Source organism: Triturus cristatus, chromosome 5_2 (assembly GCF_964204655.1).
Source record: "Triturus cristatus chromosome 5_2, aTriCri1.1, whole genome shotgun sequence".
Taxonomy (NCBI): Eukaryota; Metazoa; Chordata; class Amphibia; order Caudata; family Salamandridae; genus Triturus; species Triturus cristatus.
Window position 1 is genome coordinate 806,135,883 of NC_140588.1, and position 23,557 is coordinate 806,159,439.

Consider the following 23,557-nt stretch of genomic DNA (forward strand, 5'->3'; position numbering starts at 1 on the left):
TATATAAATACAACAGCTAGATCCGATCAATTTACAGACTCCACCACGATCTGCAAGAATAACATCTAGTGCAATCTGGTTCTGCAAAGTCATGAGACGATCCGCCTGAAGTTCAGCTGTGAGATTACTCAAGGCTCCCACAGTGACATCTATGGTAGTCTCAACAACACGAACCAGCTGTCTCATGTTTCTGCTGTTGGCCATTGGGCCCCAAAAAGGAAGAAATCCTTTGAGGAAATCCCTTCCCTCTTGTCCTGCCGTGTCTTTAGAATCAATAATCCCTCTGCCATATCTGTTTCTATGATGGCCTGAAGGAGCAGTGTATGTAGGAGGGAGAAGAAAAGCTTTATAGCATGTTCCTGAAAAATCCGTTGGTAGCCACGTGTAAGCTCTATCGTGGCAGACAAAATATGTGCCCTGGGATGGCACGAACGTCGGTGAATTCTGAGACGTGTAGATGTATGTATGGGAACAAAAGCTTTTTCTTTGTCCAGTGTCAGTAGTCTGGCCATTCATTTGTAAACAGAAATTACCTTGATGATGGACAGTCCAAATTGGTGGAGATTTTCCCTGTTTAGTTTTATCTGTAAGGCTAGTAATGTAACGAGTCACGTTCCAATTAGTATATGTTTGTCTCTCGTCAACAGGAACCTTATTATTCTCCACAATTTTAGTCATAGCCACCATTCCCTTTATCAGAGAATTATGACTAAAATCTGGCTTACTACCATAGGAACCAACTGGACGTCTAAATCGGCTCTGATATGCATTTGAAAATATTACAAAATAGGCGTAAGCGCAACCTTCATAAGAAAATGGAAGGACTAAATATGGCATCCCTTTATCTGTGGTATGAGGCAGAAGTCCACACACCCAACAGTCGGTTGTGTTGACTACCAATTGGTGTTGGAGCAACAATTGGATAAATGAATTATTAAAATATTCTGTTCTCCTGATTAGTTCATGTTGGGGAAGTGTATATAATTGATGTGGGGAGATAGTAGAATGAAGAGGCAAGGAGATAAAATTAGGGACAACTTTTTGCTGCATAGCATGAATAACCCAACATACACAAGCCAATAAGATACACAAAAATATAGAAACACACAATGTTACGCCACATCGACTGTACAATATTTTACAATATTTCTTTCTCATTTCTTCCTTATTATCCTTCTTTCCTAATTTAACATCCATCCTCTAAAATTGTTGCTCACGGCCATCTTCCTTACTCACTTGGCTGTGATTATTAGCCGTCCTATGACACTGCAAGTCCTGGGGGCCTAGCATTATACAGGTCACAAACCAAGACTCCTACCGTGACCCTGCAACCTGGACAGATGATAAATATAGCAGAAGAGATGGAAATCTCAGGTGTCCTTGACCAATCTAGGTCTTAAATTGTATCTAGTCCTTGTTGGTACAGTTTGGTCTTGAAATAGGGTCTGTGGCTCTGTAGTGTTTAATCGGAGATGGGGAGGTACGGCTTCTTGTAGAATGTCGTCATCTTCTTTCTCCGATCGAGTTCCATCCAGGTGTGCACTACTGAAAGGTATGAATCGGGGGACTTTTTCTTCTTCAGAATCACCTATACCCTTACAAACCCACTGATCAAAAGGCAAGGGCACTTTCTTGCAGTGCACGCCGTGGATCCAGTTCTTTTTCCCTTCGACTTTTACTGCTGTGCGAGTTGTCAGGAGAACCTGTCGAGGCGCCTTCCAGCGAGGTTCCAAATTCTTTGTCCTCTGAAAATTTTTCACACAGACCCAGTCTCCAGGTTGGATAGAATGACCTGGGTCTGTGGAGGCTTCTGGTAAAGCGTTTTGATCCTGTTGGTGAAGAACACGTAATTTAGTGGTGAGGTCATGTAAATAGTCAATCAGCATTGGATACTGTATATCAGAATACTTTCTAGGGCGAGGGACTCACCATACATTAGCTGGGCGCCCGAAAACAATCTCGTATGGGCTGAGTCCCAAACGAGAATGTACAGCTGTTCTAGTGGACAGGAGAGCCAAAGGTAAAGCATCGGGCCAATTAAGACCTGTGCTGGCTTGTACTTTTGCAAGCTTAAGTTTGAGAGTGCCGTTATAGCACTGTACCAAACCCGCGGACTGAGGATGATTTGCCTCATGAAACTTCTGCCTTATACTAAGACCGGTACACACCTTTTGCATAATTTGGCCTACAAATTCACTTCCATTGTCACTCCAGACAATGCGCGGCAAACCAAACCTAGGGAAGAACTCTTTTAGAAGAACCTTGGCAGTGGACAAAGCAGTGTTTTCTTTCAGGGGGTAAGCCTCTATCCATCTGGAAAAGGCACATACCACTACCAGAACATATTTAAGATTGTTACATCGATCTATGTGAATGTAGTCGATTTGCAACACCTCAAAAGGATATGTTGGGGGAGCAAAATGACCTGCTGGAGTTGGGGTTCCCTTTTCCGGATTGTACGTCAAGCAAATGATACAATGCTTCAAAACATTATCTGCACATTTTGGAATCCCTTCGTTCAGCCATACTGGAGCCAGAAGTTTACATATTCCTTTTGCACTGATGTAGGCTGGACCATGCGCCATAGTAACTACAGGCAGTACGTAGGCGTCTGGTAACAGCCAACGCTGGTGTTCTGACAATTCTATTCAACATCCTGTTGCGTCTAACATTCCTGTACTCTTTCCACTTTCTCAACTCTTTCTCTGTAGCATCTCCCTGAATCGATCTCACACTTTCTATTGTGTCCTCACACATCCCTCTTTCCCTGACCCAATTTGCAGGGCCCGCAACATACATGAGACTTGTAGCATCTCTGGCTGTCCTTTTTGCTACCTCATCCGCAAAAGCATTTCCGCGACCAACATCATCAGTAAACTTCTTATGCGCACTACATTTCACAATTGCTATCTGGGTAGGCAAAACAAGTGACTCAAGAAGATCAGTTACCAATTGACCATGCTGTATTTTAGTACCGTGAGCGGTAAGGAATCCTCTTTCCTTCCACAAACGACCAAAGCTATGCGCCACACCGAACGCATACTGGCTGTCAGTATACACATTCACTCTCTTTCCTTTAGATAACATACACGCTCTGGTCAAAGCTATCAGTTCAGGTTCCTGAGCTGAATTATGTCTCCACGATTGTATACAAGGTGGTAACAGCATAAGCTGAAGTTGTCTCACCATTTGGGAGTTTGAAACAAGACCCATCCACCCATAGGATCCCATCTGGATCCACTAACGGCGTATCTTTCAAATCAATCCTGCCTTTTGTCTCCTCCTCAGTACGGAGGAAACAATCATGTTGTTCCTGAATACCTTTCTCTTCTGGAAGAGGTAACAATGTGGCTGGATTTAAAATATTACATTGTTTGGTGTGCACATGACTAGCCAAGAGCGTCAGCTCATATCCAGACAATCGAGCACTTGTAAGATGTTGTGTTTTCGTCCTATTTAGCAAGGTATCCACTGCATGTGGTACCATAACAATGAGAGTATTATCTAGCACCACTCCAGCAGACTGACGAATAGAAATCGCTGCTGCTGCTGTAGCTTTGAGACAACTAGGCAATGCCTTGGCTACTGGGTCTAACGTAGCTGAAAAATAGGCACATGGCCGCTGTTTGTCTCCAAATCGTTGTGTTAAGACTGACAATGCACAACCCTCTCTTTCATGGACACAGAGCGTGAAGGGCTTACTGTAATCTGGAGTACCCAACACAGGAGCAGAACACAGAGCAGTACGTAAATCAGAAAAACTCTTCTGACATTCGTCAGTCCAAGGAAGGGGTTGGGGTGTGTCTTTCAAAGTGAGTGCTAACAAAGGTTTGGCCAACAAAGAAAAATTCGGAATCCATTGTCTACAATAAGAAGTGATGCCCAGAAAGGCGCGCACCTCTCTTTGTGTAGATGGCACAGACATTCGCGCAATTGCTTGAATTCGTTCTGGGGTTAATCGCCTTCCCTCCTTTGATAAGAGATGACCCAAATAGGTAACCTCTCGACGGACATATTGTAGTTTAGAAGGCGAAACCTTATGATTAAGATCAGACAAGTGACGTAACAGTGCAACAGTCACATTCTTGCAGACAACCTCTGAATCAGCAGCAATCAACAAATCATCCATATATTGAATAAGAGTAGCACCTGGGGGCAAAGGAAAAACATCGAGCTGACATTCATTTCAGAGCTTGACTATAAATGGAGGGGCTTTCACAATAGCCTTGGGGTGCGCGCTTGAACCGGAAACTTCGGCCTCCTAGAGAGAAACCAAAAATATCCCTACTCTCTTTGGCAATGGGAATGCTGAAGAAAGCATTTTTCAGATCAATAACAGAAAACCAAGCCGCTGAGGCAGGTATCATAGTTAACAGGGCAGTGATATCTGGAACAACAGGAAACTGTGGTACCACAATTTTATTGACCTCCCGAAGATCAATTACAAAACGATAAACAGGAGGCTTAGAAGGATCAGTGCGTTTAAGAACAGGAAGAATAGGACTATTACATACATTTCCTCTCGTTTCCTCAATCACACCCTTCTGAACCAAATCATAAATGATATCCAAAAGCGCTCTTTCACCTTCATTGGAAATTCTGTATTGAGGAATGCGTGGCAATTTAGCATTGGGCTTGAGAGTAACAACATAAGGCGGGATCTCAAGACAACCAACATCATTTGGACCCGTAGCCCAGAGCGTTGCAGGAAGAGAGAGCAATTCAGGTGGGAATTGATCTTTAGACAATTACATTGAAGAAGTCAATTTCTTCCCTAAAGTAAGATGCACACCAGAAGGAGAACAATATATTGTTGCATGCATTCTTTTCAATAGATCCAAACCCAACAGATTCTCGCCGCAACCAGTCGTTAAAAGAAGAGGAGCTTCCATATCACAAGGGCCAATTGAAATAGGCAAAGGACAGGAGACCGGGTTACGAACTGGGGCGCCAGAAAATCCTACCGATACATTTGTTAAGCCAGACAAAGGTGCCCCAGGGAGTTTAGAATGAATGATAGAACTTCTCATCGCACCAGTATCTAAAAGAAATGGCTCTGAAACACCCATTGTAGTGACATTGACATAAGGCCCATACTGATTTACTGGAATCGATACAACTCCCTCACTTTGTCTATGGCTGTCCTAGTTAGTGTGAAGGCTTTAATTTTCACCTTCAACATGATAATCATCATTGTAATACTGTGTAGACTGAGTATTCTGCTGATCGAAGTAATTCGTTGAATTTGGAGGGGGTAAGGAACGCTGTTCTTGAGGCATCACACCTCGACCTCTACCCCTGTATATTATCTGGAAACCACCACGGCCTCGTGGAGCAGATAGTTCTCCCTTACGTTGCAATAAAACCGGGCAGCTATTCTTAAAATGACCTTCCTCTCTACAATAGGCACATTGTTCAGGACCTAATAAAGGTCGCGGAATAAAGGGCTCAGGCTTTTGATACACCCTCTGAAACTGTGGAGGCTGTTGAAACTGGCGCTGAGTATAACGAGGAGGATAAGCTTGTTGCAGAAGAACCTTCGTTTTTAATTTTTTCGTCTTCTTCTCTTGCTTATCTTTCTCTTCTTTATCCCTGTTCTCATAATATTGAGCAGTAGCCAATATCTGGGCAGAAGAAGAAACAGCCCATGAACTCTTGGAGTCTTTCAACTTGTGTGACAGTTCGGGAAGCAAATTGAATACGAATTTATCTACAAATAATCGCTGTCCACCCTCCATAGTCCTATCCTGACCACTGTGATCAATAAACGTCTCCTCAAAACGAGTGAAGAAATCAGAGACACTCATCTTTCTTCTGCTTACACGCAGCTAATTTATCCCAATTAACTCGCAAGGCGGGCATCCTCGTTTTCATTAAAGTAATAATCCTACCAGGGAGTTCTGAAATCAAAACATCAGGCTTAGCACCACCCACTGGGGCTACATCCGCGGCAGTTGTAGCAGCCCAATCGCCACCCATATGCTCGGGCGTGAACCTCTCTAGAATCCGAGCCCATAATGCTTTTGGGACTACATTTCCCATCAACATATCAATATCGGCTAAATTCATAATACAGGCATCAACAATCTGGGACAACTCCTTATAATAGCCAGCAGGGTTTTTACGGGGATCCGGTAGAGACTGTTTAAGAGCCAAAACTTCAGATCTCTTCTAGGGGACATGTACCCATATACGCTGGAAGTGCGCAGGAGAACAGCTGTATTAGCGCCTGCTTGTGCAACCGCTTCTCTCCACACTGGAGGAACCTCTCTCATGGGATAATGTTTGGATGTCAGCCTAACAGCAGGATCTGAATAAAAAAAAGTCTGTGAGGAAAATAAGGACCTAAAAGTGACAAGTGTCCTTACGGCATCCTCAACCTTAGAACCCACAATGAGTCCCTTATCGAAATTAGCCTGAACATCTAACAAACCCTGAGGAAGTAAACCCAAATCCATATCCTCCCATTCTTTAGCGAGAGTGTCACACATAACATTAAATGCATATCTCTGCGTGGGCGCCTCCCACTGATGAAAGGTGGTCATGATATCTTTCACACTATACTGGGGACCCTTCTCGATCCATTTGCGAGCGAGAGAGTCCAATACCACCCGTTCGTCGGAACCTGGGAGTTGACTACGAGACTGTCTTCGAGAAAAAGCCGGAGACATATTCAAAGTCTCAAAGAAAGCAGACAGAAACCCAGAGACAGTATCTGTGATTCGTTTGCGCACAGTAGGAGAATTAGACATAAGAACAGGGGACAAGGTATTAGGTGAACTAACAGAAGAATTAACGGAGCCGAAGGCAAAGGAGATTGATGTTCAGGAAACTGAGGCAAAGAAGTCGGTGGCGGAAGAGGTGGGGGTGGCACTACTGGAAGGGGCTAATGCGGAGGAGCCGGAGCAGGCGGAGGCGCAACTAATGGCTGAACTGGTTGTAACAATGGGGGTGCATTAGCACCTTGTACATAGGGAGGAGGCAATCTCAATAAGTGAGACATCAAAGGGTCTTCCTTCGGATCCTTACTTTTATCAGAAGGGGAAATAGGCAACACCGGATAGCATTTATCTATCGCCATACGATGCTGTCTCTCTGAAATTTCCATTTCATGATTAATCTCATTATCTTTAAACTGCTAGGCAGCCTGTATAATCGTCATACTTTGTGTTTTCTTATCTCGTTTTGCCTGTTTAATTACTCTCTGTTTGGCTTCCTTACGCCAGAGGCGGAAAGAGTCAAACATTGCCGGTCGGGCTTTTCTTTTAAACAAAATTGCTTCCAAATTATCTAATATGTCAGACTCAAAGCTACCATTCTGTGGCCACTGTAGAACACCATCGTTCTTTGTGTATCGGATCCATGCCTCATTAAAGGCAATGGGTCCAACACCATGTTTAGAATAAAGCTCATAAGTGGGAGTTCCAACCGGAGGAATAGGACAAGAGTCCTCCAGCCGGGAATCCCTATCACAACCAAAAAAAAAAACTTTCTAAACTTACTCAGACAAGGCATCGTTATTTCACTGGACTGTTCACAAACATCAATGGGTTAAATCAAATAATATAGCACAAACGTACTCACCCCTCGGCTTTGGCTTTTGCAATAGCCGAATCAAAGACCAAAATCAAAACAAAAATAGTGGGAGCTACCCACCAATACTTCTAGTGTCTTCTTAAGCCAACAGAGGCCCGTCTAACGTCTTGCGATACAATACATCACCAAAAGGGGCCAAAGCAAGGCGGCAGTCGGGGCAGCAGTCGTCAGCAGCCGTCAGGAAGGAGAAACCGCGCTGAAAAAGACCTTCGGACCACTTCGACATACAGGGGTCGCTTGACGTGGTTCGCAATTCCTCCAGAATTTTCTTGCGGGTTCCTCACGACCCTCAGGCAAAATCGCTACCTCTGAAGCCGCCTCACAGAGGGCACCAATTGAAGAATCAGGGCCTTATGGGCCTGGCGGCGCAGGGCACGCCTTAATCTCCTGAGTTCACCTGCTTTGTTGAACAGAGACACAGGACATTCTGTTGAGCGTAGAAGATCAGGTTTATTAGCTGCAGCTAAGTACAGTTGTCCCAGAAGTACACTCAGTATGTTCTTAGGAGACTGCCACTTTACTCCTTGGCGCACAATCTTTTATAGCACATAGATTCACCAAGAACACTCCCAATGAATACATGGTTATCCAATGAGAAGAGTTTGAAAACAAGATATAACCAATGAGAAAAGTTTGAAAACAAGATATCAAGTAACCCAAATAAACCTCTCTTCCAACTGTTTTTGTCACCCCTCCCCACAAGTTAATCAGTGGTAGTGTCTACAACTCAACTTGCAGGTGGCAGGACATATTTGTATGCTTTGGAGGACAGTTGTGAAATGAGAGAATACCAGTAGAGAATAGCGAAGGCCAGAAGATAAGATAAAGTCAGCAAAGAATGGTGTGAACCGACAGACAGTTGAGACAGGGTTTAGTCAAACCAGACGAGGATTAGTGGACTCAGCCAGTCCCTGACATCAGTCTCGTAAACAGAGGCAGAAGGTTATTGGACACGTCGCAGTAAGATCAGCAGAAAAACTTCGTTCATTGTGCTGCCTAAGTGAGGGCAACACAAAATGGCGGTGGAACACAACTGAATACAAGCGAGATCGAAAATCGAATTTCCTCACTTGGGCTAGTCCTGTGGTTCTTATGCCAAAACCTCACACCCAAGATGGTAAGAGAGAGAGGACATTTTGTGTAGACTACAGAGGGCTCAATGCAGTCACTAGGAGTGATGCCTATCCAATGCCCAGGGCAGATGAGCTGATTGATACTCTGGCCTCAACCAAGTATCTTAGCACATTTGACCTGGCTGCTGGCAAATCAGACTCTAAGGATGCCAAGCCAAAAACAGCATTTTCAATCCCCAGTGGGCATTATCAGTTTATTGTGATGCCGTTTGGTTGGAAGAATGCACCTGCCACATTTTAGAGGTTGGTGAACAAAGTTCTCACAGGTCTGAAAGCCTATAGTGCAGCATATCTAGATGATATTGCAGTCTTTAGTTCCACCTGGGAGGTCCACCTGGTCCACCTCAGGAATGTTCCAGAGGCCCTGCAAAAGGCAAGCCTCACTATCAAGGCCACAAAGTGCCAGATAAGGCAGAGCAAGGTTGTGTACCTGGACCACCTTGTAGGTGGAGGCTAGGTTCAGCCATTGGAGAGCAAAATCCAGACCATATTGGACTGGGTTGCTCCCACTACCCAGACTCCGGTCAGAGCTTTCTTGGGTCTGACTGGGTAGTGCAGGAGGTTTGTTAAGGGATATAGGTCCATAATGACTCCCTTTAATGATCTCGCATCCAAAGGAATGCCTAAAAACGTTCAGTGGACAGTTAGTTGTCAGAAGGCATTTGATGACCTGAAGCAGGCCATGTGTACTGCTCCCATTCTGCAAAGTTCTGATTGCTCCAAAACTTTCATTGTCCAGACATATGCTTCTGAGCAAAGGGTATGTGCAGTTATATCAGAACTTAATGCAGATGCCCAGGACCAACCAGTAGCTTTTATAAGCAGAGGTTTGACCCCCAGGGAGAAGCGTTGGTCATCTATTGAGAGGGAGTCCTTTGCTGTTATCTGGGCCTTGAAGAAGTTGAGCCAGTACCTGTTTGGTAATCACTTCAGTGTTCAGACAGACCATAAGCCTACTTATGTCTAAAACAAAGGAAGGGTGAAAATCCCAAGCTTTTGAGGTGGTCCATTTTCCTACAGGGGATGGACTTTTCTGTGGAACATAGACCTGGGCGTAACCATGCCAATGCAGATGGACTCTCCAGATATTTCCATTTAGAAAATTAAGACTCAACTGGACAAGGTCTTATCTCCTTTCGTTTGTGGGGGTAGGGGGGAGTTTGTAGGAAAGTAGGATCTGCTTTCATGGTTACCCCCACTTTTTGCTGGTGTCAATGTTCTTTTGACTAGTCTGGCTTGGCTCCTGCTAATCAAGACCCCAGCCACTGTGCTTACTCCCTAAATTGGACATGGTAGGTACTTTGGTTCCCTCCACAATTGGCTACTGGTGTACCCTTGTAAGTCCCTGGTATATGGTAGAAAGGTACCCCAGGGCTCGAAAAATCTGCTCGCATTTGCGAGTCCGATTTAATTAGGACGAGCTACTTTTAGTTCCTACTCGTCCTTTCCGTTGAGTAGGAAGGCAAACTGACTTTTGACCGCTTTCTCTGAAAGCCGATCAAATGTGACAAGATAACAAGATTTAAAGGCATCTTTAATGCTCACAGTGAATGAGCAATAAAAATGCCTTTAAATAAATGCCGTTAATTGTCACATTTGCTTGGATTTCAGAGATAGAGGTCAAGTGTATTACAGTTAAGTCGAGTAGATTTTTTAAGTTACTAGACCTGCAATTTTATGATTTTTCTAGCCCTGTACCCAGGGTATAGGTACCCCAAGGGTCTCCCATGGGCTGCAGCATGTATTGTGCCACTCATGAGAGACCACTCAACTTGTGACTTGAGGCCTGCTATTGCAACCTGTGTAAGCTGGTGCTAGCACCCCTTACGACAGATATACATTTCCTTATATCTGAGGTCACTACACTTAAATCCTATAAGTCACTCTAAGGCAAGCCCTTCAATCCTGAAGGCCGGGTGCAGAGTTATAAGTGTGAGGTTGCCCTGCATGAGCAGGACACCCCTACAAACCCCGGAGCCGATTCTCCCGGCTTTGTAAGTGCGGTCAGCCATTTTGATACATATAGTGGCCATGCATCATTACGTGATGGCTAACTATATAGTTGCTGTTCCCAACCTGGGCATGTTTGGTATCAAACATGTTGGAATCATACCCCTACACAGTTACTAGTATTGGAGGTATTATTCCATGCACTGAGGGGCTCCTCCTATAACCCCCAGTACTCCCGGTATCAGCCTTCCAGGGTCTGCCAGCAAGCTAGTGCTGCTGCCGACCCCAGTCACGATTCTGCCTTCCAGCTGCTGAGCTGAGCTCGAGCAGGGGTTTCCTGTCACAGGGACCACCTCCCAGACAGGACTTAGTGTATTAATCTGGGGTGGGGGCGCTTGCCTGCGCCACCAGACTACTTTGAAGGGCACATTTGGTGCTCCCCTTGCATGCTTCAGTTGAAAGCAGTCCTGGGAGCCCTAGGCTCCCGCTCTGGCGCAAACTTTACAAAGGACAGGTGAGTATCCTCACCTCTGTCCAGCCCCTCCTCTATAAGAGACCCCTGAGTTGTCCTAACCCCTTTTCTTAGAGTATAAAAGAGCTTACCTTTGGGTGGGTCCTCCTATTTGTCATGGACAAGAATCAAGCCTGAAACCATGTCACTCTTTGACCGTCTGGACACTTGGACTTCGCCTGGAACCGAGACTGCATTAAGAAAGACTCCTGCTGCTCCTGGTCTCACTGTTCTGAAAGTCTTCTTCATCGTCTGTGATTCTTCCAACACTTTAACAGACCTGTAGGCATCAAGGATACCCGAAGTAATCTCCCATGCATCTGCATGCACCGCAACGAAGATGACCAGTGTGCTGCACCTGTCGTCCCACAGACTTCGAAAGGCTCAGCAACACAGAATGGGGTTCTGCAACTCCCTCGAGGCCCGACCTGCCCTCTCAGCAGGTTTGAGGCCAATATCCCTTGTTGGAACCGCAGGGACTGAACCCCCGTGCACCGCGGCGACTTGTCATTGCCAAGGCTAGTTGGCTCTGCACTCCAGAGATCTTCGGGCTACAAAAAGCTCCAGTCTCCAGCATTTCTTCCTGCTAAGATCAGTGTTCTCACCACATCCTCCTCATGTGGGTCTTCATCTTTGGTGAACTGCTTGAGGTCCTCTTGCAACTCCTGTGCACCTGTCCTCTCAAGGGTCTTCTCCTACTTCAGTGGGCTCCCTTGCTTACTCGGGCCTTCTCTGACTCTCTGGCACTTGTTGAGTCCCTTGGACTCCTTTATCGTTTTGCACATCTGTTGCTGCTGCCAAGGTTGTCAGGACTGCTCAGTTCAAGCCACTCATTAGCTTAAAGTTCCTCCCAGTCATTTGCAAGATCCATAGTATTCGTAATTTCAGACCGATTAAATACTTACCAAATCGCTGGTCTTGCTATTTGTTTAAAAGACGACTGATTCATTCACAGCGGAATTCCAAGATGGCCGCCGGCGTTGAGCAGTGAGGTTGCCGGTCTAGTTTATCCTCTTTTCTCAGCGCAGCTGTGCTCGCGATTACGCTCGCGGCAAACTGCGCACTTCAACTGAAGAATTCTGGAAAACGGTCGCATAGCTCTTTGCGGCGTTTTCGCTTTTGAGAAGGGTTCCAGTTAGTGAGTATTCCGGTACATTTGGTACATTGAGCTGAAAGACTGCTTCAGCGGCTGCGGTGAGTAGGTTTTACTTCTAAAATAACGAAGGTTTTCTTGTAATACCTTCAAGACATTTGAAGCGACTTCAGTCAGGGTTCTGAAGCAGGTGTTGTTCTTAGAAGGAGTCCAAGTTCACGAGCCTGTGAAAACTTACCTGTCAGTCTTCCGTAGACTAGGAGACATCTTTACAGAGACTGTGCTTTCCTGAGAAAAGAAATTGAAGAACTATTTAGACTACATAATCCATCTACAGAGCTTATAGAGAACATTTATTAAGGAAGAGAGAATAGGATCGTGAGAAGAGTAATACTGAAAGGTCAACAAGTAGGTGTAATTATGTATATATATATGTATAAAGATACTTCCCAACAATTGTCAAGTCCTCGCTCTCTACTGAATGGAATTTTGGAGCATCATCAAGGTGTAGAGATTCGATAGCTAAAAATTAAGGAGAAATATGTTAAAGGCTGCCTAAGGGTTTCGCAAGGTAATATAAAGATAGGAGGCAGAAAGGTTAAGCTAACTGAGAGGGTCCAGAGAGACCAATCTAATCTTGTGCTTGCATTTCTATCTAGTACTCAACCAACCAAGAGAACACAGAGTAGCAGAGACCATATTAGGAAAAGACAATCACACAAGAGAATAGAAAGCCATCTAGTCAGGACAGGTAATAATTCTCCTGGGGTTTGGTTTACGACTAGAAGTGTAGTGTATAGTGGCTAAAGAAGTTTTTTCTTGCAGGAAGGCTCCACAAGAATAGTAGCAGTCCTGTCCAGCTTAAGAAGACTTGGCGTTTCTCTTTTCTTCCCAATCCCCTTTCCTCCCTCTAGCTGCCAGGGTATTTATACTCGGGTAACGGAGTTGGGGAATGGTGGAATAGTCATCGGCTCCTGCAGAAGTCAGAAGTTCTGGGACAGGTACTTGACAAAGGTTCCCACTGGACACCAACCCCATGGTTCCCGACTTCCCACATGGGACAGCCCGTGAACAGCTCCTGGTCTTCTTTAGCAGTCGCCTGGCCATCAAAGCTACAGTGACCAGGTCACCGTCATCACTCCTGCATCTTCCGTCAACTGTGGGCATTGCTCTTCCATGACTTCTGGTCACTTCCGAGTGGAATAAACTCTGTCCTCTCTGCTTTCAGGTTCTCCTCTTCAAGAATCCACCCTTGGATTCCACCGGACCCTTGCACAGTCTTTGCCAGGAACATGTTTAATGAAGTCCTCCATTGTGGTCTACCTATGCACCTGGCTTCCCTGGTGTAGGTTTCCTGGTTCCTGAGGTATCCAAGCGTGGGGTGACTTTCCAACCTTCTGTCTTCCACAGGGTTTCTTAACTGCTTAACACTCCTCCTGGACGAAGCCTGAAGGCTGCTCTCCACAGCTACAACTTAAAGAGCTTTCTAAGGTTGTCTAAGACCACTGAAATCACCATAAGGGTTGTCTGGATTACATCATGTGGGATCCCTAGAAGTACAAATCTTGGGTCTAGTGGTAACGTTGTGTCCAATATGGCAGAGAGTTCCTGGATGATCTTATACTAGTGCGTCTGGATGTGTGGGCAGTCCCATAATGTATGCATGAAGGACCCAATGCCGTCAGTGCAGGGAAACCAAGTAAGAGAGTGTGCTTTTCCCTATTGCTTGTAATCTGAGGCTGTCATAGTATATCTTGTGAAGTATTTTAAATTATTTTAGGCGCAGATTGGCATAGATAGGTACCTTCTGGGGATGCACTAGTTCAGTCTCCCTGTCCTCTAAGTTGCCCAGATCCCTCTGCCACCTTTCTCTCAGTAGGCCCAGGGAGTCCTCCATGTTATTGATTATAGTCTTATAGGTTGAAGACACTGCACGTCTGTCCAACTCTGCCATCAGGATGCGACCTTCCAGTGGGGCATTTTCTGGCACTTCTGCCATCCACAACTCCTCTGCTCTCCAAGCATGCCTAATTTGGGCATACCTCAAAAATTGGGACACTTGTAAATGATATTCCCTCTGAGGTGAAGAGAAGGACATGAAGTCCCCATCCTCAAGATTTCTCCCAGTTTTGAGATACCAATGGTATCCCACTCCCTAAACCGCAGCAGTTTTGCAATCTCACTCAACCATATGCCTTTCCACAGGGGAGTCTCTAGGGTGATCGCACAGGTCCACCCAAGCATATTTGTTGCCCTTCTCCAGGCCGCCAATGCTACTCATGTTGCTAACTGCAGCCTCTGCATGGCCTTCCCTCCCCATATAGAAAGTGGATATACGTTCTGTGCTCAAACAAAGCTCGCTTGAGTCTGAATGTTGGGTGATCAAGAGGGACGTAAATCCAGTTAATGTTTATCAGATGTGCTGCCCAATAGTAACCCTCCACAACTAGAAGCGCGACCCCCCCATTGTACTGGTTACGCTGCAATGACTTTCGAGAGATCCATGGGTGTCTCCCCTCCAATAGAAGGGTCCTTAGTTCATGATTTATTTTAGTAAACACTGCCAGTGGGATCGCCTAGTAAGTGTTCGGTAGGACATACAATTTGTGGAGTGTGATAATTTTAAATATTGCTGCCCTTCTCATCAGTGAAAGCGGCAACTCCCTCCACCTGACTGTGCCTGTCTAGAACTCCAATAACACCCTCACACATTATGACGGAAGGATAGCTTTTTATGCAATGTTATAAATATCCCCAAATACTTAAAGTTCTCCAATGATTCTTGTAACCCCTGAGGCAGCGATAGTCACTTGTGACGTCTGGGGAGTATATAATACAGACTTATCCCAATTTATCTTTTAGCCCGAGTGGGCACCATACTCCCCCCAGTATTTGGAAAAGCGTTGGGATGGTGATTGCTAGATTGGTGACATATTGGAGGATGTCATTAGCGTATAGTGATATTTTCTCCACCTGCTCTTCGCCAGGTGCTATCCAGAATATTCGAATTTATTCTTGAATCCTGGATTCATCTCTCACTTGGTTTATTTGCAGTTATTCTCCTTATTATGTATACATTTTAACTGCTAACCAAATTTTACAATCCAGTGCATATTGGAGTCGTGTTGCATTGTAATAGGACTCAAATTCAGTAACCTGCAGTTCTTCCTTTTTAAATCTACCTTCTTAAGAGCTAATTTAAAATTATTTGAGGTCACTCTGGACACATTGGTAGCCCAAATAGAGTTGATTAACAAGGTTATCAGTTTCTGTGAAGATTTATACTCAGGAGCAGGAAATTATTTCGGATCACTCATCATATTCTCATATGTGTATTTATCTGAATGATCTAAAGATGTTTTTGTCTGTCTGTAAACAAACCTCAAAATATGTGCTCATTTTACACATGAATCCCATGCAGTTTGTGTGCTTTTCTGTAATTCATTGGTTATTGACATAAATGCCTGTAACCAAAAATATTAATTTGACTTGCAGTTAATCTTATGCTACCAAGGTAACTGCAGTTCTTTTGTCTAATTCCACAGGTTCCAAAGGGAATCTGTATCTGTCATATGTTTTGGCAGGTTTAATATTAAAATGTAGTAACTAATGTATTTAATTTCCTATTTATCCTACCCTTTCAGACTTTCTTTCTAGCTTCCAATTTAAATTAATCTTTATATTTAGTGACATGTAGACATTGACCCACACATGACCCTTCTTTGTCATACGCTTTGAACAAATTATCTATCTCAGTGGCAAACTGTTACAGAGCAAAGGTTCCATGGTCCTTTTGGTTTGCTCATTGTTTGTTCAGTGTTAATCCATTTGTTATTTATACTTCTTTGAATTATCAATTCTTACAACCTTCATTTCATTTTATACAGGAGGATGCCCAAGATGAATTTGGTTGGAAATTAGTCCATGGTGATATATTTAGACCACCCAAAAAAGGAATGCTCCTCTCTGTCTTTTTGGGCCAAGGAACTCAGATTTTCATCATGACTTTTATCACCTTGTGTAAGTAAGACATGATACAATTTACTGAACTGGAAATGATTTCCACTGCAAAGGGAAGTGCTACCAGCCTGAACAGCTAACAAACACGTTTTGCTACCAATGTAGTGCATAACAAAATTGTGTTCCTTAAATATAGGCAACAGATCTTTAACAGGAACTTTAATCCCCTGGTGAGTGACACTCTATAACATACTGCATTTTTCTAAACCATTTCACAATGTTGCATGTAGTCTGTCTAGAGATATTATTCGGCTATTTGTTTCTTGCTTTGCTGGGATATCTGAAATGTATATAATTTAACAATTGTAGTTATTATCCCAGAGGTTTTTTAGTATAAATAAATAAATGATATTACTTTTTGCCAGAGGCCATCTGGAGGCCTTATGAAAAAGGTTGAGGAAGCCAAACATCTCTACAAACTGAATATATATAGCTGATCTAGTGAGTTTTATGGTATTTCTGAAACAGAACTGATGAGAGAGTAAATGCAAATTAAGAGGTAGCATTCCAGTGTTGGAAGGGCAAAGAAAGAAGGTGCTCCTACCATAGAGATGACATTTGAAGTGTGAAACACCGAGGCTCAGGTCACAGAGAAGGCTGAGGGATATAGTGACGCAAGCGGGGGCATTTTCTAATCTCATAAAAGGCTCAATTAAATAGCGCACAATATCTTAATAATAAAATGCTGTTCAATCAGAACCCATTGAAGTTTATAACTCAGAAATATGAATACATTTCCAAAGGTCAAACACCAGCCACAGTGCCAATTTCTGTATCCTCTTCAACTTGCCAGTAGAATGGAAAGAACTACTTGCATAACAGGTATTCCTAGCCCCCGCCAGAGATGCCTATGAATTTTGAGGAATAAATGGCACAATCCGTTCCATGAGACACAGCTGACTGAAATAAGCAGAGAAAACATGGTTATTCTTTCAGACAAAGGAAAGGTGGGGGTCCCTTGTCAGCCTTCCAAATTGAGTTTTTCCTAGGGTTGTCTTGTCTCTCAAACATGATCTCTATATTACTGGCATTCAGTATCAAATGATTGTACCTTATTCACTAGTCAGACGCAGAGAAGCAGAAACACATTCACAAAGTGAGGAAAAGAGGAAATAAATTGAAAAGGAATATATTAGTAATCTGTGAACACTTTGATTGTGATTAGACATGCTGTCAAGCCAAGGGATAAATCCGGAGGTAAATTTCATATTGGAGACTTAACTTGACATGCAGAATTCCACCTGTCTTCCTCTCGCTTTCCATTTTCCTTCTTTGACCACATCACTGCAGGACTATGCATACGCCCATGTGGCCCTTTTTAGGTTTCGCCTGCACAGTGCTTGTGAAATCTGTTGTATTTGATATAAATCTTAAAAGGGGTTTACATCCCAACCTTGCTTTTTATTGGGTCGTATGTTTGCCACTTACTTATCCCCCGTTTCTATTGGCTGTAGCATACTATTTCCTGTTGTTCCTCATGTGTTTGCCTTATCAGTTTCCCATGTCCCAAGTACTGTTTTCATCCACTTTACTGGAACTTCTTTTAAGCATAGCAGCAAGAGGTGTGGCGCAGCGGCCAGGGCAACTGACACCGGAACCCGGGAGTTCACGGTTCGATCCCCGGTGCTGACGCCAGATCAGTCCAGCACCATGTGACTCTGGGCAATAGCTTGCTTAATCTTCCTGAGGGCCCCCAGCGCCTTGACACCTTCGGGTAATTGTTCGCGCTTTACAAATACTGGACATTTACATTTACATCTCTGCTGGGAAGCAAAAGCTCTATTGCATCGCACACTCACCAGTACCCCTGGGGCCAAAGCCACAAAAGAACAAGTTGTTACTGACAGTGACAATGATAATTGTGGCCACAAAGTTGTGCTCATCAAACTTCACTGACACAGCTCTGCTTCCTATCTAAACCTGTGGGGTCAGAGTTAACAAGAAACAGTAAATCAGAGGTGAACCCTGAGCCCCGTGTGCTGCCAGGTAACACACCATCCTGGTAACATTTACAGGGAGAGCAGAAATGAGTGAAAAGTTGCCTTTTTATCGCTGCTTGGCCTTGGGCATTCAGAATGGATTGTTCTGCGTGCGATAGGATCAGGTGGATTTCCTCAATGAGCTATCTCCTAGGTGGGATAGGGGAAACACCGTTTACGACCATGCATGTTTTTGTAGGGCTTTTTGGGGATTCAGCATCAAATCCCCAAGCCCTAATACAAAAATCTGTTCTGGTCTGCCGGTGTATACGATGACATACAGCTCCACACCCTGTAGATTGTTAACTAGCAAAACGTGTACCCCCCGGCTTTCAGCCAACAGTTGGATCAGATCTATTTAGTGTACTCGCAGTAGGACTGGGTGACACAAAACAAGGGCGCGGTCCCACTGACTCGAGCCACGAAAGAGCTGGGGAATGGAGCAGAATCAGCCTGTGTCTACGGTTTCCCTGGCCTGACAGGCCTTTCAAAGACAAGTTTGTGTGGGACTCCCCCTGTATTCCCATAGGCTCCGTTCGCCGCTAAAGAGATCTCTGTAGATGACAGCTACCACAGCACACAATACTGGTGATACTAATGGCTGTGCAGGTACTTACTTTTGAATACTATCTGTACAAGGAAATACAACTTAATTTTCCCACTGCGCTGCCCAGCAGCCGTTTCAACCCGAACTCTACTGGTAGTGACGTAAACTTTATTTGGCAACGCAAAGACAGGCATTGCCCTGCCAAGAATCACAAACCATGTCCTTGGATATTGTGTATGAACTCAGACTGCACCCCACACATCTGGGCAACTTTTTAACGTAGAAACGTGTTTTATTCCGCTGTAGCTATTCTGCTCCCGCTTTGTTTAAAGGCAGCCCAGGTGTGAGCGAGGGTCTGTTCATTTTGCCACTTGACACTGTGATCTTGGGCTAACCAGTTTGTCTCGCTGTACTTTGACCTCCGAACGTTACATTTGTTGGGGTCTTGTTCTGCTTCTCTCCGAGGCATTAGGAAGTATACAAAGATAGCCATTCATTCACACCATAGCTGAACTTACTGGCTTTTGGGGTCCAGCCTGATGCTCCCATACTGCGAATGCTCGGATCTTGACGCCATATCTGGCTGCTTTTACCAAAGGAAAGTGATATCCAGCTCTAACATACATAATAAATATTGCAACGAGACCCTTCAACTCCTCAATGAGGAAAACAGATATTTATTTGGAAGGCCTGGCTGCCTTGACAGGGTTGAGCGGTGCCGAAGGAAAGCTCTGCAGTTGGAGAGAGACACAAACAGATTGGCCGAGTGGGACATTTGGTGGATTCAGTTCCTTGGGAAACCATCCCCAGTACCGAGAGGCTGGGGATGTTATATGTTTGGCCACAAAGGCCGGTGTCCCCGGTATAGTTTTGCATACTCGCTATGTGAGTAAATCCCATGTACAGTCACTGTCTTTATGTAAATGTGTCTTTGGTGGCTATCCCAAAAATCTGGCATGGATCCAGCCATTGTGGATCATCGCTGGACACGGCTGAGATTGAATAAAGTCCCTCTGATTCGGACTGGGCTCAGCACTGAGGCACACCCTGTCGCCTCTCTGCAGTCTGCTTCTGCAGTACTGAGCTGAGGCGAGCAAGTTTGAAAGTGAGGGCACCTCGATGCCCGTTGGAGGCACCTCTGGAAACAAAGACTCTGCCGAGGAATAGGAATCCTTTTAATGTATAACGCAGAACAGGAAAGCATCTGAGACGTCTTTTCATTGCCTATAACTTCAAACAGCTACTCGTGAACTTTTGTTGCACAGCAAGCATTTGATCGAGGCACATTTTAGGTTTTGACTGCACAGCGTTTGCGAAATCTATTGTAGTTAATATAAATCTTAAAAGGGGCTTGCATCTCGCCCTTGCTTTTCATTAGTTTGTGTGCTTCTCACTTACTTTTCCTCCATTTCTATTGGCTGAAGCATACTATTTCCTTTTGTTCCTCATGTGTTTCTCTGCTCAGTCTCACGTGACCCAAGTGCTGTTTTATTGAACACATAGGCTTGCTGAGGGCCTTGCAGCCCATCGAATGAGCGTGCCAGTCCGCTTATTTGGAATTTTAAGCACCTGCCAGCCATCCTGCATGGTAATGGTAATGCTGATCAAAAGATTATACATTGCCAATGTATAACCTTTTGAAATCTTGACAATGTAGTGCCTCACCACTACCAACGCCATGGCCACTAATATCAACACTACCTTGATATTCTTGAGGGTTAAGAACATTCTGTTTTAAACAGTGTTGTGTGTACGAGAATGGGCAATGTGGATGTGTGTAGTTAATGCAAAACATGACATGACTTAAGAGGGAGTGAGAGGAGTTATACATGTCAATTGTATGCCTTTTTGCTAAAAATATGTCGGCAAAGAGCTCCTACACTGAGGAGCCCATACAGACAAGTATACACTTTGTCCAAATGAGGATCTTGTGTCCTATGCATTTTGGGAATAGGTTGGTGAGAATTTTTCATTTGTCTAACCTTAGATGAAGAGTGCACAGCCTGTGGCCTGTTGTATTTTATGTATATTTAGGTATATTGTAAAACCTGACCTGAAACAATAAAAAGTGTTTATTGATGGAGAAGATGTGGCTTAGTGCCAGAACAACCACCTTAGGAACTTGGGTCTCCGGTTCGAATCCCGGGGCTGTGCTTGATTGCATTGTGTGATTTTGGGCAGATCCCTTAATCACCCCCCCCCCCAAAAAAAAATTATTTATATATATTATATATATATATATATATATATATATATATATATATATATATATAATTTCCCACTTGATGCACACGATCTTGAGGATAGTCTTCGACCACCTCACGTAATGTACAGTGCTTTGTTGCTTCATAGCAAAGTTTGATCTATATATAATAACCAATATGTACATGTGTACGGGTGCTTCTTTCATCTTATTAATTTCTTTCCAGAGCTGACAGCAGTTTGACCCTCCTGGTTGAGGGTAGAGAGTTAAGGGCAGTGAAAGAGACTTCTGGTATTTGGTCTACAAGGAATATGTAGAGAAGCCCTTCCGTTGGGACAGAAAAGTTCTCTGCATGGTTATGGACTAAGACCTCTGCCCTGTGTGTCCAACTGTACTGTTGTCTGGATCTCTAATGCTGATTTTTGTTGTCTGGGTAAACACGGATCACACATGTGCACCATGACATGTCTCACAGATTGTGGTTTTGTTCGACCAGGAGGGGCACCCACAGCGCTACCCTCGTAGTGGTGAAAAGCTTCTACCTTCACCAAGAGTTAAGCAGTACAAGTGCAGTGGTGGCTGCCTTCCATGTAGTGATCAGAAGAAATGAACATGTCTTTTTTTACCCTTTGTCCCTTAAGTGAGGTCTACAGACTCACTTCCTTTTTAAAGTTCTGCTGCTGTATGCCAAACTCATCCTTGGCCTACATCAGTTATGTGTAAAGTGCTGTACAGTGCAGGATGGGTGGCTGTGCTGGATTGTGTGTGCCTGGAAAGGTTACAGTACAGGGATATAGCAGTGCTGTGCAGTGCATGCATGGTGAGTTCATGTGCTGGGTGTATGCATACCGGAGAGGTATATATAACATGAGAGATGTAGTGCTATATACAGTGCGTTAAAATTAAAGTATGTGCTGGGAATTTGTGTGCTCGCGAGAAGTACAGTATATGAAGGGTGGAGTGTTGTGTAGTGTGTGCATGGTGAATGTGAGACTAGTCCAGACCCCCAAACCCCCCCCCCCCCCCGATTTTTGCAATTTCGCAAAACAGGTTTTTACCACAGAATTATCCAAGATGTGCGATGCCCCCAATTTTATGCACCAGTGCTGTGAAAACAACAAAAGTGTTAAAGTGTTTGTTCCGTCTCAGTGATGCAGCAGGATGTCAGGCTGGAGCCCTTCTCACACTGTTTGATTGCTTTTTTCTGCATCAATGTTCTCGAGTAGTTGGGGATTTGACATGAACAGCAGGGAGACATCAGCCGTTGCTCAGAGTCTTAATTCTGGTGGTCTTTCTGCGCAGTGTATTGTTCATCCTTTGTATCAATCTCTCAATCTGCTGTAGTTATGAGTTACGATTAACGGGGGAATGACTGCGGAGTGCCCCGCCTCCGGCTAGTCAGGTGTCCGAAGCTTCCACGCCCACCCCCGTAATGGTGGACCTTGAACGCCAGCGGTAACGGTGTCTTTACCCTGCCCGACGGCGTGTTTTCCCATTTCCCTGTGTGGCGCTTTAGTTGCGGACCCGCGGAGTGCGGGGTGGGAGGCAGGAATTAAAACGGCGAGACAAGTGTCCGGAGGAGCCAGGAGCCAGGAGTCCGGGGCTGTATCCGTTTCCACTGCAAGTAAGCGAGCGAGCGAGTGAGTGAGCAATGGAGCTTCATTTTTAAAAGTGCGGTCCGGTGCACCTAAAAGACTTGACTTGAACTAATCATTGAAAAACGGTCCCTGAATGATAACTGGAGCTCTCTGTTAAAAAAACAGTAACGCTTCCATCGATCAAGACTCAGGATCCATTGCCTTCTCGCACTGAATCGCCATGACTTCGAAGGGGGAGATAAAAGGAGTAGGACTATAACTATATAACTTTGCCCTCTCGGTCATATAAACGCCACATTTCATTCAAGTTTCGGGAGGGGAAAGACTTTGTTTCTAAAATATCGCCTATTAGCAGCTGTTGGCAGTGGGAGAGATAACATCTTTGCCGTTTTTACTAAAGTTGACGCGTGCAGCCTTAATTAAAAAAAGTCTTCCCTTTCTCCCTCTCTCCCTCTCCCTAAGAGGAAAGAAGAGAATAAGAGGCCAAAGGGGGAGAAAATATGGGTAAACCCCTAAAGAATAGCAGCGGGATGGCTAAAAATGACAACGTTGCCCGTCAAAAAAAAACCAAAAACTCGCCTAGCTCAGGCGAAGGAAGCAAGACAAACTGCTAGCCAGGTCCAAAAGGGAGATGAGCTCACGCCCACTCTAGTCCAAGATAGCACCTTCGAGAGCTCTGAAGAGGAGCTGGCCTTATCAACGCCCCTAAAAGCCAAAGAGCCTCTTATGGAAGATGAACCGGGGCAGCTTTGTGAGTCCGATAGAGTGGTTGCTGATGGTCCCAATGAAAAAATAAACCCTTCCAAGCAGTTTCCGCTATTTTTTTAAAAAGCAACTTTGCCACCTCCGGTCTCCAGCTCTAGTCCACCAATAAGGACTACAACCAACGGCGACTTAGCGGACAGGGACCAGATAATTGAACCATTC

General features: G+C 44.5%; 1 protein-coding gene across 1 annotated transcript in view; it reads left to right on the forward strand.

Moving 5' to 3' along the window:
- Positions 1 to 23,557, forward strand: part of LOC146829304 (transmembrane 9 superfamily member 2-like) — a 669,393-nt gene that overhangs the window by 365,652 nt on the left and 280,184 nt on the right. Inside the window, exon 10 of the mRNA XM_085607971.1 lies at positions 16,171 to 16,303. Coding sequence (XP_085464097.1) covers positions 16,171 to 16,303 — 133 coding nt within the window. The remainder of the gene's footprint in view (positions 1 to 16,170; positions 16,304 to 23,557) is intronic.